This window comes from Eutrigla gurnardus, assembly GCF_963514095.1.
Source record: "Eutrigla gurnardus genome assembly, chromosome: 1".
Classification (NCBI taxonomy): domain Eukaryota; kingdom Metazoa; phylum Chordata; class Actinopteri; order Perciformes; family Triglidae; genus Eutrigla; species Eutrigla gurnardus.
The window spans coordinates 32,782,127-32,799,159 of NC_139915.1; the positions used below are offsets into that span (position 1 = coordinate 32,782,127).

At 43.5% G+C, this 17,033-nt stretch overlaps 1 protein-coding gene across 1 annotated transcript; it reads left to right on the top strand.

Moving 5' to 3' along the window:
- Positions 1-96: 96 nt before the first annotated feature.
- Positions 97-16,983, top strand: LOC311015611 (paired amphipathic helix protein Sin3a-like). The gene is made up of 21 exons (XM_084012966.1): positions 97-235; positions 2,734-2,962; positions 3,467-3,655; positions 3,801-3,907; positions 4,203-4,545; positions 4,747-4,998; positions 5,083-5,235; positions 6,284-6,439; positions 6,863-6,949; positions 7,052-7,170; positions 7,654-7,879; positions 8,422-8,538; positions 8,805-9,043; positions 9,393-9,576; positions 10,316-10,907; positions 11,019-11,188; positions 11,614-11,787; positions 11,873-11,965; positions 12,814-12,908; positions 14,981-15,194; positions 15,915-16,983. The coding sequence occupies exons 2-21, from the start codon at positions 2,756-2,758 to the stop codon at positions 16,131-16,133; spliced, it is 3,936 nt and encodes a 1,311-aa protein (XP_083869092.1). The 5' UTR covers positions 97-235; positions 2,734-2,755; the 3' UTR covers positions 16,134-16,983.
- Positions 16,984-17,033: the final 50 nt, after the last annotated feature.

The following is a 17,033-nucleotide window of genomic DNA, read 5'->3' on the forward strand; positions in this document are numbered from 1 at the left end:
AGACTAGCCCGCCTTCGCGTTGGCCACGCCCCTATGTTCAAGGGAACACCGCTTCATACATACACTGTTGTTAGCGACGTAGCCTCCACGGGCAATTTCATTTCTGACATTTACATTAGCTACCAGCTTCCTCGGAACTTCACCTTCCCTCTCGGCCGGGCGAACGCGCCGGTAAGCGGTTTGCTGGTTCGGGTTCGCCGGTGTGTCAAGTTGTTGCCGGTGGCGGTCCTGCGAGGTAAGTTGAACTAGTGTTAGCTCGTTAGCCGGAGCTGTAACGTTACTGATGATGGGGGGGAGGAGGTTGGTTGTTGTGCTAACATAGCATTTAGTTAGCTCCTATATAACCTTGCTGAGCAGACCGGGTGGTGATTTCACACTCGTTGCTTTTCTGTGATGACTTTTTTATTTTTTGGGTGCCGTATTTCTGTCTTCCAACAACAACGTGTGATTTCAGTAGCGGCTACATTAGCTCCGATAAGTTAGTCAAGCTAGCAAGGCTAGCGAGCTAACAGCGACGACCATGAATTAGCCGACATGCTAACGACCTGACAACATGCATTTTTGTGTTGTTAGTTCCTTTCTAGCGATATTTGTTTTTAGCTGGGATTTTTTAAATAGGACTAAAACGTAACCCGGCGTGAAAGCCGTTTGTCTTGCGATCGAGACATTTTTTTTTCTTTCCTGTCGAACTTATTCGCACAACTTGGCGTTAATACGACGCGAACGTAATGTTGAAGCTAGCTCATTAGCATCCTCCTGACAGAACGTTAACCAAGCTAGCGTAGCCGTAATTAATGACCGACTATGTGACTTTATTCAACTGCCCCGGTGTAACGGTAACGGTTATCACGTAAGGAGTTAGCTGTGTTGTCGCGCTGTCAGTTGCGATGAAGCACGGCTGTTTTCTTTTTTTTCTCTCTGTCGATATCTCCTGCTTAACGAGCTAGCCAACACGTTCAGCCCATCTGGATTTTTTATTATTATTATTTTTTTGTAGTTAAGTCCACCCCGTCAGTGAACGATGACCCCGTTAAAAGTGACATACAAGCCGACATTCTTTCTGCCAAGTAGCCTTTAATCTGCAGATAGTTTTCGGGGGGGGGTTAGCTTGTATGCCACCATAAACTTCCGAGCTAACGCTAAGGACGAAAGCCCAACGTCAGCCATCAGACAAGCGAAAGCGGTCGCCCGAAAAACGGATGGCGTTAAGCTCGGTGTTTGGCAAAGAGGGGGAGGGGATGATGTCGGGCTACAGCTAGCTAGCCTAGCCTAGCTAGAGAGAGAGGCAGCGCCTATATGCCTCGGAAGTGTTAGCTGGCAGCTAAACTTTAGCTTCTTTTTTTTAATTTCGCCATCTTTTACTAGTCTGTCGTATCTGCTTTCGCGTGTCGGTAAAGAGGATTTTTAATTCGGCGACTCGACACCGTGAGCTCAGCCGTCGAGACTGGTGGTGCAGCGAGGCACAATGTCTGCGCTCCTCCGCCGACCGACTGCAATGACGTCTGCTTAGGGAGCGTCAATAAATTACTTCTCCCCGGGTACATGTCTCAGAGGCGGGAAGTGACGAAGTACAAATACTTCTCTTTCTGTGCGTGAGTTTAATTAGCGAGCATTTGTACTTTACTTGAGTATGTATTGTGTTTTTTCCCCCCCTGATATTGGTGGTGCAAGGAGGGCAGCGAGGCGTAATTTCTGCTCTCCACCGCCGCCCGACTGCAATGACGTTTGCTTAGGGAACGTCAATAAATTACTTTTCTGTGTGGATGTTTCAGAGGTGGGAAGTATGAGGGCCATTGTAGGTTTTTTAATGGAGGCAATATTCTGAGGTTTAACTGGTACATTTACACAAAAAAAATACCAAAACTAAAATAGAATATTCTGAGATTATATAGTCATACATTTGCATAGAGAAAATAAAAAAATCTCCCGCAGTGACTGGAATCGGGCCTATTCAGGAGAAAACAACCTACTAATTTGGATGAGGTGATAATAGGCCAAATTCATGGTAATGTATTCAAATGTCAGATGCTTATGGTAAGAAGATAAAACTGCGAGTGTTTCCTTATTGCTAAATCCGATTGTAAAGTATAGTTTGATTAGGTCATCCACTGCACGCAGTGTACACGTGACTTTTTCTTCTTTTGCAAATTTATGACTTTATAATATCAGAGACATTTCTTTATTGGAATTTTGCGAGTATTGTTTCCTGGAAATGTACCATACTTTGAGTACATTTTTGTCCATCAAAGTGATACTTTTTACTTAATACTTTGAGTATATTTCATAGCGTGTAGTTCTTCACTTTTACATGAATAAAACATTTGAATCAATACTTCTACTTTTACCAAAGTCTTTCTGAACATAAGTATTTGTACTTTTGACACCTCTGACACAAATACAAGTCTTGTGTTTGTATGTTATTGTCAAGTTGGTTATTCAGATCAGTCGTTCCCAGTGTCTGTGTAAAAATGCCTTTAATAGCACATTATTCCATGAAGCCATTCTGATGATCAATGATGCCATGTCTTTTTTTGGGGGGGGGGGGGGGGGGTTCACGTTTGTCAAAGGGGGGGGAAAACCCACCTTTGCATTAATATTGATTCGTAAAAGTATTACTGTCTATCTCTGATTCTTCTGGTGCCAAGGAAATATAAGTAGTGCATTTTTCCAAAGATCGTTTTGAATAATTTGTTTGTGCACAGACCGATTAAAACCTGTCTGTCTCCACTTTAGCCCCTTTGAGCATGCGTATACAATGAAGAGGCGTGTGGAGGACCAGGAACCGATATTTGCGCCCCAGCAGCAGCAAGCACGTCGTCCCCCAGTTCAAGGCATTGCAGACAGCTTCCAGCACCGGGCCCTCGCCCCGGCTCCAGCCCCGGCTTCTACTGTGATAGAGGCAGCTGCAGACAACATGCAGCCATCCACCGGCATCCAGTATTCACTCCCCCAAGGCTACCAGGTATGACTGCATCGATGTATTTGGCTTGGACAACAGCTGCTGGAGCGGGAGACAAATATACATTTTAGCAAAAACCACAATATTACACTTTTAACAGCTGATTCCTTCCGTATTTTCCACATCCTGGAAGTCCTTACATTTCTGTTTTGTACAGTTATGTCTTGGATTCACTTTTACCAAGAACCAAATTCCAGTAATATTTACTTTAATCAATATATGGATATTGGTCAGAAGGCACATTGGCTTGATAACCTTTGAATGATGATGGACAAGATGTCAAACTTCTGCTGCTTCTTGTTTTAAACTGTCCTTTTATCAAACTACTCATACTGTGAGTTGATCAAATTAAAGGAACAATTGAACTGAATATCTATTAAAAAAAAAGCCAAGTTTTTTTAATCCCCTTATTCAGTGTAGTTGAACTAATATGTATAATACTTTTTGGACCCCCACATGGTTATTTTTATGCATCCTTAATGTAATTTCCTCCCTAAAAAAAATAAGGTACCCACAATGCCTCAGAGCACGGGTGGACACGGACATGGACATGGACACAACAATACCGCTCCTCACGTTGGTCCCCACGCACACAGTCTGGCAGTCCAGTCCCAGGGCCCCACGGTGGTCCAGGGTCACGTTCATCCGCCTGCACCCATGACTTCAACCCAGGGACAGCAGTTCCAGCGACTGAAGGTACTCTTACATGATGCTTCCACCACAGTAAACTAAGACACTGCCACCTGTGCAAAGAGTTTCTGACACATGATAATGACATCAGCATCAAATAATCAGATAATAAGCAGAGAATCTGTCAATAATTTCATTCTTTGCTCTGTAGGTTGAAGATGCCTTGTCCTATCTGGATCAAGTGAAGCTGCAGTTTGGGAATCAGCCACAAGTTTACAATGACTTCCTTGATATTATGAAAGAGTTCAAGTCACAGAGGTGAGTTCTGATTTAATTCAATGTCTTACTTTGCTCAACATTTGGTTGTATTACTTCCAGGATCTATAATGTATCAAACCTCCAGCTGTTATTCTGTCTTTTACCTCCTACTGAAATTACTGCACATTTTTTTTATATGTAGCATAATTTACTCTGCACTTTGCTGTTGTTTGCACTGCTGGTTAGACCGTTAAGTTGATTGCCTGTCTAAGTCTTAACATGTAGAACAATATCTGTGGAGCCAGTTGATGATGAATCAGATACTTAATTACTATCATTCATTCTGTTGCTACAGCATAGACACTCCTGGAGTCATTAACCGCGTGTCCCAGCTCTTCAAGGGCCATCCAGACCTCATTATGGGTTTTAACACTTTCTTGCCACCCGGATACAAGATCGAGGTCCAAACTAACGATCTAGTCAATGTGACAACGCCGGGTCAGATCCACTACATCACCCCTCATGGTATTTCTGTTCAGAACATCCCTATTAGTGGACCACCCAGCCAACCCACAAGCCACAACCAGCACCAGAACCTGCCACAGGCTGGCCCACATACTACCACCACCACCACCACCCCCACAACCACCGCCAACCCCCCCACCCCCACCCAACCTGCTCCAAGTAAAACCAGCAAGGTAGAGTACTTCTGTATTGGTACAACTGTTTGTTGCTGCTTTTTCTAGACTGAAATCTCTAAATTTCTCATTAAAATTGTCTGCAAAATGACCAAAGTTTTTAAGTTGTTGTAATTTTGAGTTTCAGAGATATTACTCTTTTTTTCTTTTTGTACAAAAACTGAATATTTACTTTTGGCTCTTCTCTGTCAACCCCATCAGCCAATTCAGTCTCCAGCCCACACGCCCACCAGCCAGCCAAACCCATCCATCCCATCCTACGCCTCACCGCGCTCACCTTCAGTTCAATCCCACACTCCCGTGAGCAGCACGCCGTCCGGCGGCCCGCCTCTCCAGAACAACCAGCCTGTGGAGTTCAACCACGCTATAAATTATGTCAACAAGATCAAGAACCGCTTCCAGGGTCAGCCAGACATCTATAAAGCCTTCCTGGAAATCCTTCACACATACCAGGTATATATACAAATATAAAACACAAGACTGTTGAAGATGGCATACATGCATCTCGTCACCTCTTTTTGCCATTTTTTTTCCCAGAAGGAGCAACGAAATGCGAAAGAGGCTGGAGGAAACTACACTCCAGCGCTGACTGAGCAGGAGGTCTACACTCAGGTGGCGAGGCTCTTCAAGAACCAGGAGGACCTGCTGTCAGAGTTCGGACAGTTCCTGCCTGATGCAAACAGCTCGATGGTGAGTCTCCGTGGAACACGGCACCGCAGCGTTGGCCAGTATCGCAGCGTTGGCCAGTATCGCAGCGTTGGCCAGTATCGCAGCGTTGGCCAGTATCGCAGCGTTGGCCAGTATCGCAGCGTTGGCCAGTATCGCAGCGTTGGCCAGTATCGCAGCGTTGGCCAGTATCGCAGCGTTGGCCAGTATCGCAGCGTTGGCCAGTATCGCAGTGTTGGCCAGTATCGCAGCGTTGGCCAGTATCGCAGCGTTGGCCAGTATCGCAGCGTTGGCCAGTATCGCAGCGTTGGCCAGTATCGCAGCGTTGGCCAGTATCGCAGCGTTGGCCAGTATCGCAGCGGTAATGAATGCGGTGACATAAACAAACAAATCTCATGCTAGCTAGGTCGCCTCGCCATCTTGGATCTTTAGTTTTTACAATACATTTCAACTGGGCTTGTTTTCTTTGTAACCAGATTTGTCATTATTGTGGTCTGTAATTATTTATAATTGGTGGTTTTTGGCACAGGCGGTAAGCAACATTTTACAAGTTTTCAGAATAAAATAAATAACACTCTGTGCATACATTTAAAAAATGCAATGACATAATTATTTTTAACCAATGCATTTAAAAAGTAGAACTCTTTTGTCCTCGTAGATGCTAAATACACTCATAAAGTTCTCCGACTGCTTCATTAGGAATGACATTGAATGAAGTGTTTGAAAGCAAGTTTTGCAGATTTTTCCACCGGCTCTGTCACTGCAGTGTGGGCAGGAAACGGATGAGCAGCACATACCAACCGTAACAATGTAACATTATATAATGACATACAGCACGTCAAAATTAAATAAACCTCAATTAAATTGCCATTTCAATCTTTTTGGAGGAAAATGATTCTTGTAGATTAGTCAATCGATAAAACAGTTGCTGGATTAAGTGATAGATTTTGTCTCTGCCTTTTATTCTGCCATTTCTCTTGTAAACGTCTGTAAACTGTTAAACCATGTTGTTTTCCTGGTAGTGTTTTTGTGATTTGTCTGGTGTGATGATGACGCGTGATGCTCTTCCCAGCTGCTATGTAAGGTGGTGCCAGACAGGGCCGACTCGGTGCGTAACGACCACGGCGGCACGGTGAAGAGACCGCTGCTGAACAGCAAACAGAGACTGAGCCAGAACGGCCTGCCGATCAGGAGACCCCCCGGCGTGGGAGCCACGCCGCCTGTCAAGGTAGTACACGGGGACGCGACCATATGGGAGCGAACACACTTGGTTGATCGTGGTGAATTTCCATTATAGAGATACTCGTAAATATCGTCAAAAAACTGTCTAGTTCGCTTTAATGCCAACAGGTGAAAAATAGAGCCTGATTTAAAAAAAATACAGGATATAAAAATGCACTTTTAAAGTGTATGAATCCTTTATGCAGGAAGACCTTGTGATTTATGATGGTCTCATTTAAGATATGTGTAAAGTGATACAAGTATTTTTTTAAATTTTTTTATTGCCATTTTAAGAGGTTTAAACATATTTTGATGAATGTTATTTTGCCTGGGATAATCTCTTTTTTTAGATTCATCTGTTTGCTTCTTTCTGCTATGCTATAGGTGCTTAACCATCATAATCTCATCGTGTCTTTTATACCTTTTGCAGAAAAAGCCCAAAATATCGGGGAAGGACCATGGCCTGACGGACGTGGGCAAACACAGCACCAGCACTGAAACGATGTTCTTTGAGAAGGTCGGTGCCATGTTCAGTACCGGCGTTCACAAGATGACCAGTATATGCATTAGATCTCATCAAAGGAACGTTTGTGAATTATTTTTAATTGTGTTTTCACAGGTGAAGAAGGCTCTGCGGAGCTCAGAGGCGTACGACAACTTCCTGCGGTGTCTTCACATCTTCAACCAGGAAGTGATCTCTCGAGCCGAGCTGGTCCAGTTAGTCATCCCCTTTCTTGGGTGAGTTTAAACGTGACGTTTGTGTCGGTGTTTGAAGAGCAATATATCGTAATGTTTTCTCACCCTAACATGTTGCTTTGCCTTGTTACCTGTCAGATTTGGACACAGAATTGATTTAATTTAAGATACAATAAGCTAAATCTATGACCCACAGATTGATCGGTCTAGCAGTAAGTGTTTCACACATTTCCGACTTTCTGGTTAGATCTAGTGACTAATTCAGACCGTCAGGCACAAACCAAGACCTATATTAACGTTTACTATATTGAAAATGAATACGAGCATCCAGGAGGATGCTGCCGCCCGCTGCAAGGGCGTGAATTGATATATTATAAACATAAACATTAAAAAATGTTGTGTATGTTATCAACTCTCTAGATAAAACATTAAACTTAAAAGAAAACACCAAATGTACTCTGTATCGACCAACCAGCAGCCTGTTGGTCTCAATACTAATTGTATTGTATTTTTTGTGATTGGCAGAAAATTCCCCGAGCTGTTCACATGGTTTAAAAACTTCCTGGGCTACCGAGAGTCCAGTCACGGGGAGTCCAGCCACGCCGAGAGTTTACCCAAGGAGCGTGCCACAGAGGGCATCGCCATGGAGATAGACTACGCCTCCTGCAAGAGGCTCGGCTCCAGCTATAGAGCACTGCCCAAGAGCTACCAGCAGCCCAAGTGCACAGGAAGGACGCCGCTGTGTCGAGAGGTATGAAAAGGCCGTTATAATGTGATATCATAAATACACTTGTACCACTCTTTACTCTCGTCACATGATGATGATGATGTCTAAATCTGACTAAATCTGACACTTTCAGTTTCTAATTGTCGCATCCTTCATCCAACTCAATATTGATAACACGCTTGGTGTTCTTTATTTTAAATTTGATGAACTGAATGAGTTTAAATTGGATTTTAAAGGAAACTAAAACAGTGGGGGGGCAGTAGTCAATTAATGTAATCGATGTGTGTAGAGCACCGTGTGACACCAACTACCACAGTAATTCAATTACAAGTAACCCAATTTGACAATTAGGGATGCAACTGAAGATTATGTTCAGGTTTTACAGTCCATTACAAGTTAATAGATCATAAACGCATCGCCTCACAGTTTCATTCTCTCACATGACAATGAAACTCCTATTTATACGTGATTATCGGCTCCAGCGTAGATCGATAAACGAAGGGGTTGCTTGCCTAAGTGTCGAATGTAATCTATGAATGGATGTTGAACTGAATCTCCTCTCGCAGGTCCTGAATGACACCTGGGTGTCGTTTCCGTCGTGGTCTGAGGATTCTACGTTCGTCAGCTCCAAGAAGACTCAGTATGAGGAACACATTTACCGATGTGAGGACGAGCGCTTCGAGGTGAGGAACAGTCGGCGACTCGATTATAAACATTTACATAAAGTAAAAATACTTGTGTAAGGTGTACATTTGGCAACATGAGTAAAATTAAATCCATTTAATTACATTCCACGACTGCTGGAGCAGAAAGTTCTTTAAAATACTTGTACGGTAATTCATCGTGCAAACGGCAGTGATTCATTTTAGATATCCAGTGAAAACCTCGTTATCAGACATGGCCGTACCCGTTTATCAATACCCTCCCCTGTGGTTGCTCCCCCGTTCAGCTGGACGTCGTGCTGGAGGCCAACCTCGCCACGATACGAGCCCTGGAGGCGGTCCAGCGGAGGATGTCTCGCATGTCGGCCGAGGAGCAGCTGCGCTTCAAGCTGGACAACACGATGGGCGGCTCCTCGGAGGTCATTCACCGCAAAGCCATCCAGAGGATATACGGGGACAAGGGCCACGACATCATCGACGGGCTCAAGAAGAACCCGGCTGTGTCTGTTCCCATCGTGCTCAAAAGGTCAATAGTCTAATTTGGACTTTAAGGTTCAGCATGCGGGAGTTTCCTAATAACAAGATATATAAAGTCACTCTGAATCATTGTGACCCGCTAGTAGTGTGTTATGGTCTGTATTCCCTAGTTTTATTTTACTGTGTGCTGCTATCAGTGAGTTTCACAGAAAGCAGACAGGCCACAGCAGGATGAAGCATCCGACACCTTCCCGCAGAGATGTGGGTTTGTTTATTTCTACTGGAGAACATCGTCGCCGTGAAACTTTCTGCAACGCTCTCTTCATTCTTACTCGAGCCGAGCCGGGGAGATCTTCTTTTTTCACTTCCTTTGATTTGTTTCCCGTCTCTCGTTTCAGATTAAAAATGAAAGAGGAGGAGTGGAGAGAAGCCCAGCGAGGCTTCAACAAAATCTGGCGGGAGCAGAATGAAAAGTATTACCTGAAGTCTCTCGACCATCAAGGCATCAACTTCAAGCAGAACGACACCAAAGTGTTGCGTTCAAAGACCCTCCTGAATGAAATAGAGATGCTGTATGACGACGTGAGTAAACGTGAAGATAACAGCGTGTTGATGATAATAACTTTATTTGTATATGGCATTCATACATAACATTTAGCTTAAAGGGCGTTAAAAACTGTATGAAGTGATTAAAATAGAATAAAAGATCCAATAAAAGAAGAGAAATGATAGGTCTGCAGGTGTTTGCCAACAGAGCTTCCAGGTGAAATGTTGGGCCGAGGGCGTCGTAGCTAAAACCAGTTTCTCCACTGGTTTTGTGTGTCTACTTCAGGAACAGTTTAAATACCAGGATCTTGATGAGGAGATGAAAAACTTAATGTTAGACAATAATATATGATTAAAGAAGCTTTGTATGTGAGTAAAATAACCTTAAAATCAACTCTTAAAGAATAGAGAGACAGGAGTAATGCACTCTCTTCTTCTGTTTTTTTAATTAAAAGTCTGGCTGCAGTGATGAACGCATGGAGCCATTTCTTGGTTTCCAGCCGGAGTTTGCTGAACAACGGTGCTCATTCAGAGGAATGCTGTCTGACTTTGTATCGTTTTGGACTCTTGATTTAATCTTTGAAGTCCATATAATCAAAGACTTTTAACCTCAGTGTTCCTCTGTTCTCGTAGCAGTGTCTCCGCTCGTATTAAGTTTTAACAGATTAAACCAGATGAGTGACATTCAGAGACATAGAAGGATTGATGGATTCAGGAAGTGTGACTCATACAGAATAATAATCCATCCCAATCTCCTGCCGTCTGTTTCCCGTAGCGCCAGGAGCGAGCGGCGGAGGAATCCGCCACGCCGCCACCGAGCGGCCCACACATGACCCAGAGCTACGACGACAGCCAAATCCTGGAGGACGCCGCCGCCCTCATCATCCACCACGTCAAGCGGCAGGTGGGCATCCAGAAAGAAGACAAGTACAAGATCAAGCAGATCATCCACCACTTCATCCCGGACCTGCTGTTCGCACGGCGAGGCGAGCTCTCCGACGTTGAGGAGGAGGAAGAGGAGGAGGAGGACGAGGAGGAAGACGCCGAGACGGACCCGGACGGCCCCAAGAAGCACAACGGCCTGCCGGGAAGCAGCCCGACGAAGTCCAAGCTCCTCTTCGGCAGCACGGCGGCTCAGAAGCAGCGGGGCCAGGACGACGCCTACAACATGTTCTACGTGAACAACTACTGGTACGTCTTCCTCCGCCTGCACCACATCCTGTGTTCCCGCCTGCTGCGGATCTACGGGCAAGCCGAGAAGCAGATCGAAGAGGACGCCCGCGAGCGAGAGTGGGAACGGGAGGTGCTGGGGGTCAAGAGGGAGAAGAGTGAACACCCGGCAATCCAGCTGAAGATGAAGGAGCCAAGTGAGTGAGAAAAAACAACGAGCGGTTTCAGTTCATCTTGATTGGTTACAGTCTTCACTCATGTTGTTGTCACTCTAATTTCTCCCCATATCAACGTTTGTCGCCCTGCAGTGGACGTGGACGTGGAGGACTATTACTCGGTGTTTCTGGAAATGGTGCGTAATCTCTTGGATGGAAACATGGAGCCGACTCATTACGAGGACTCCCTGAGGGAAATGTTTACCATCCACGCCTACATCGCCTTCACCATGGACAAGCTCATCCAGAGCATCGTCCGGCAGGTCAGCCTCCACCACTCAGATCATCATGTTGCACAGAAGCACTTCTTATCTCCAAGTAGTGTTTATTTGACTCCACTTCTATTAATTATCTATTAATGCCTGTAGTTTCATTATAAGTTACCGTCCGATGATGCCTCGTGTGCATATTGTGATGTCGGGAGCTTTCTCTTAGAGTAGGAGGTGTGGGTGAATTAAATTCAGTGTATTCAGTCTTCCTTTAACAAGACAACTTGGATCAAAAAGAAAACCCCCCAGAACATGAAATCCAAACTAAAGCTGTTTGTCTATGTACACCCCCATCCTCATCTCTTCTTTTCGGTTAATCAGCTCACAGGGTTCAGCCGTGGGATTTGTAGTCCTCGTTGCATCGGGAGGGATCGTATCTCCCCTCATACAGTCTTTAAACCTGCTGCTTTCCCCCACAGCTGCAGCACCTCGTCACCGACGACGTCTGTGCACGCGTGACCGACATGTACCTGAGCGAGAGTGCCAACAAAGCCACGGGGGGCGCCCTGTCCACGCAGACCTCCAGGGCCACCGCCGAGGGGGTCTACCAGCGCAAAGCAGAGCAGCTCATGACGGACGAGAACTGCTTCAAGGTACGACGACGACGGCGGTGCCACAAGTCAGTCTCAGCTGCCGTTTCAACGCGCTGATTTTCCTCTGATTGTGGTTTTTGTGCAGTTGATGTTTGTGAAGAGCCGAGGAGCCGTCAGTCTGTCCATGGAGCTGCTGGACACGGAAGAGGAGAACTCTGACGAGCCAGCGGATGCCGAGGTACGACAACCATTACATACATTATATATATATTATATACTGCAGCTGATACCACAACAGTACAACCCTGCAGTACATGCTATAAATGCCTTGTGGAGGTGGTGGTGAATTAGTTGGTTAATTACTATTTTGATGACTCACTAAGAATTTTAAGTCTAATATTTTTTAGTGTTTGGGAATGACTGGTCTAGTGTAACGTCTTCACTGTTTGTGAACTGCATTGATCGTGTATTTGGAGTTCCTGTACTGAAGTTTCATGTTTATACAGAATGGTATTGTGAGTTACGTCATGATCTTGTTTCAAGTCTCGAGAAACTGTACGTGCATTGTTGATTTATGCAACAAAAATGAATTATAAAAATGAACATTAACATAAGATGTTTCCACCTGACAGCGAATATTTCCAACTCTTAACTAGAGGTGGGTAAAAACATCGATACGACAATATATCGCGATACTTTGCCGCCCAATACAATATCGATTTTTCAACTCCAAAGATTGACTTAAAAAAAGAAAATTCATGTTTAGACGCATTGTGAATGCATTACTTTATCCTTTTTCATTTTATTTCACTATTTATTCCAGTGAATTTCATGGGAATTAATAAAATTGAAATAGTTTTGACCCAATTTGGCCTCTGATCAATATCATCTAATGTACATATACTTGTGTTATAGATACTTGTGTTTTCATCTTTATTTATATCGTGATACGTATCGTGAGGTTCTTGCCAATACTCACCCCTACTTTTAACTCTAATATTCAGTCAGGTTCAGTAATAATAATAATAATAATAATAAGAGGGTCTGCATGCTTCAGTATTAGTGATACATGTTGTTTCTCCACAGCGGTGGTCGGTCTACATGGGCAGATACCTGAACTCTGACTCGGCGTCCCCAGAGCTGCGTGAGCATCTGTCCCAGAAGCCGGTGTTCCTCCCCAGGTGAGGTCCCAGCCATGTGTCCCCTCTTGTCTGCATACTTTCTGTCCCCGAAGGCTCCGAGTCGGCCGAGCAGCCGCTCCACTGTTGACAATGCCAAAACCAGCCGCCAAACTCACTTTCCAGAGATAGAAAACAGTGGCTCACGCTGCACAAGCCCGACTCGGCCAGCTCTTTCTGACCATAAAAACCTGTTTTTTGTTTTTTGGGGGGCATATCAACTGCCTTTTTTAAAAAAAAAAGTGAGAAAAGAGGAACAACGATGGGGTTTTGAAGGTTCTGCAGTGAAGCGCTCGGCGGCTGAATGCCCTCCTGTTTGTAAAGAATCTCGTTGGCTGTGAACGTGACTTTTTCAGTTTCTGACGTCTGCCTCACATGGGAGATTGCACTTTACATGGCCATGTTTTAAAAAAGAAAAGAAAATGCAACTTATTTATTCATTGATTCAGTTCCTTTTTAATGGGGAATTTTATTTATTAATAGCAAGGTTTTTTAAAAAGAAAAAAGAAGGTGGTTTTGGCTTGATCATGGGTTTTTGAATTTCCACCTTAGCAGACGGCTCTGAGGAACTATTTGGTTTGATTATTCACATTGTATGGAATTTAAATGCTGATTTTTCTTTGTGTAACGTAAGAACAAAAAGTCACCGAATGCACAAACTGAAAGCAAATGAGTTCCACCTTTTTTTTTTTTTCTTCTTTTTTTTTTTCTACGATGTCTTTTGAGCCAAGTTTGAGAGACTGAAGCCGTGGTGTTGGATCAGAGAGGACACGGCTCCCTTTTCTACCGTTATCATGCCCTTTTTGTTTGTGATTGTATTCAGATCAAAGGTCTTGTATTTGACTGTAAATGTTTTCAAATGTCCATTTTGTTTAAGTCTGTTATACTCAGTGTTATGTTTGTAATAATTTTCAGTGGAAACGGTGAGCTCCCGTTGCAACTCTTTGTTGTGGGTGAGGGGTTTGTTTTTTTTTGTTTTTTTTCACTGGTTTGACAGAAATTAGTGCTCATAAGTTTTTAAAAAAGAAAAAAAAGAAAACAACAACAACATCTCTGGTCAAGCACATTATCTGCAACACTTGTACAGAGGAGTAGGGTTTGTAAATAAAATGATTGTCTAAATTGTATGTTCATGTTGGCGTATTTCTTTCCCGACGACGTTGTGTTCGCTGTCATCGCTTTGTTTCATTTCTTTGAGATGGCTGTCCATTACCATAAACATTTAAAATAAGCCTTTTTTTTCTGTTAAAAATCTTGCTCTTTAGTTTGATCTTATTTAACCCATTGCATAAATCTGGTACCTGACTATGATTTATCAGTGGGCTCACCCACATCCTTTCCTTCCCATCAAATCTATGAGAGATCAGCAGCAACACGAGCTCAAAAGACTTCCTCTTTCTCCACGAAAGTCTTCTATGGCAGCAAAACCAAAAGATTTCTCTTCCAGTTGTGTTGGGTCTTCATCTCATGATCATAACACTCTGTTCGTTGTGAAAGTATTTGGCGATTCTCTCGTGTTTGTTTCTAACGTTGGGCCTCACTGTCGTGTCTTTTAAGTGGCGTCCCTGAATGCAAAAATATGTTTCATGGTTTGAGTCCCCCGCTCACCTGTACCCTCAGTGGTAAGTACACATTTAAAACTTTCATTCAGGTGGGGTGAATTTTGATTTATTTTATTATTTACCTGCACTAAAAAAATCAGGATAAATTTCCCCTCAAATGGAATTAAATGTAGTTTTTTCGGCGAGCGTGTCGTAGCTCCGAGTGCACGGTACAGAAATATCACGACGGCTGCCTCTGCTGCTCTTATAGATCCACATTCTCCCTCCAAAGATTTGACTCCAAATCCAATTCAGTTACTCGGTGTGTTGCAATGCATGGGTTTAAAAAAATAATTTGTTTAAAGGGACAGTCCTCTCAAATTCGATTATACTGTTAATGTCAAATTAATGTCATGTGCACGTCTGATAGGCTTTTAGAATCACACAGATTACAAATACAAAACTGCTTTAAGTTAATCAGTCGATGTTGATGGTGTTTTTTATTCATTTTGTATTTATTTTTTTGGCCTCCAGGAATTTGAGGCGGATCAGGAAGTGCCAGCGAGGATGGGAGCGTCTGCAGCAGGAGAGAATGAACAAAGTCCCGTCGGACGTGGCGCGGGACGGCGGCGGCGGCGGCGAGCTGAAGATGGAGTGCATGTTCAAGCTCAACTCCTACAAGATGGTCTACGTCTGCAAGTCGGAGGACTACATGTACCGGCACACGGCGCTCACCAGGGCCCATCAGGTGAGGCGGAAACTCGCAGTAGGTCTCTTCTATGTAACCTGCTGAGTTTCCAGCATCTGTGGTTAATTACTGTTCTTTCCTTATTATTATAATCCTTCAGGTAGATGTTGTTTCAGTGTTTTATGTGTCTTTGAAATGTCTTTATTAGGAAGTAACACGCTTGAGATGTACCATCTCGTTTCCAAGGGGGTCCGCAATATTAATACAAAGAAAACCTAATTTAAACAAAACATTTATGAGAAAAAAAAATGTAATTAAAGCATTATAAAGATCATAGAGAAGCATAACAGAAGATTGTTATAAAGCAGTAACAAATAGAAGTGACATTAGTAATAACACATGATTGTGTTAAGGACATGAACAAGTACCCCTGGAATGAGAAGATGTGTAATGATGATATGATGGAGGATTTGCAGGTAGTTTGTTCCAATCAGATGAACTTAAAGGTTTCAAATACATTTTAGAGGAAACCCTTTAGTCTCTCTTCATATTACATTCTATTCTTTGTTTCTATTAAATATAAATCTTACATCTAAAGGTGATAAAGTTAAGAACCCATCAACTTGTGCTGAAACGATGCCCCCTAGTGGCCGTGGGAGGATCTGAGCTCACCTCACTTCGGACCCAGATCTCTGATTTATTTATCTTTTGCTTCTTCCTGTGACGTTGAACTGGCGTCTAGCTGACCTTTCCGTTGACCTCTCCCTCTCTGTGTTTCAGTCCCAGCAACGCGTCAACACACGCCTGCACAGACGCTTCCACGCCTGGCTGGACACCTGGGCCGAGCAGCACGTGACCGGCGACATGGCAGCCGACAACCACAAGTGGCTGATGGGAGAACGGCGAGAAGGCCTGTTGCCGTGCACGACCACCCGCTGCCCTGAGGTACTCCATTATATCAACGTCAACAAGTACCGGGTGAAGTACAGAACACTGTAGTCTCTCTCTCACTCTCTCTCTGAAAGAACTTTACAAACCACCAGTGATGACATCAACGCGGTAGCTTCCTGCCGTTACTGGATTCAGACGACGAGCGTTTTCTGATTTTAGGAACTTGAAGCTTAACGCTGCAGATTCATGCAAACGTCTGTGAAATAGAAGTTTCTGTCCCGTTCTTATATCACATGAGGATTTCTACACGATGTACACGCAGACTGGTGAGGCGTTGCATCACTACGACTAAAATGATGATTCTTTGAGAACCGACTGCGTCGTTTTACAGGAAATAAAAACAGACGACCTCATGTTTTTGTAACGTTCCTGTTATTTCTGTCAACGACTGAATTCAACGTCTGTGGCGACGGCTGGATATCAAGAACAGTAATTTATGACCGCCCAACACTTTGTGTAAATATGTCTTTATGTCTTTTTTTTTTTTAAGTGGACGTCCTCGATGTGTAGCATCCATTAACACATAGTCTTTAGATAGTTTGCAGAGAAAATGCTGAAGTTTAACAGTTTTTTTTTTTTTTTTATCAAATGATTTTATTAGAGACCTTTTCATGTTTTTGCCTTTTTCATTCTTCTGTTTTCTCCGTGTTTCGTCCCCGTTTCTACCTTCAGCATCACTCGTGGTTTTAAGATGATGGAATGTAGCCGAGCAGCATTTTCTCCTTGTAAATACAGCATATGTCCGTTTTTCAAAGGAAAAGTACAACCAACTTTCTCTTGTATTTAAACTTTTACCAAATGGTCAGAATCTGCACGACGGGTTCTGTGTTCTCGTGACGAATCATTAAAAAAACACAGACAGCAGGTCTTCTACGTGAACGTTGTGTTCAGTTTTCAGGATTAAGAAAAAAATCTAAAAGAGCAATAATATTTCCTTTTGGACGCCGT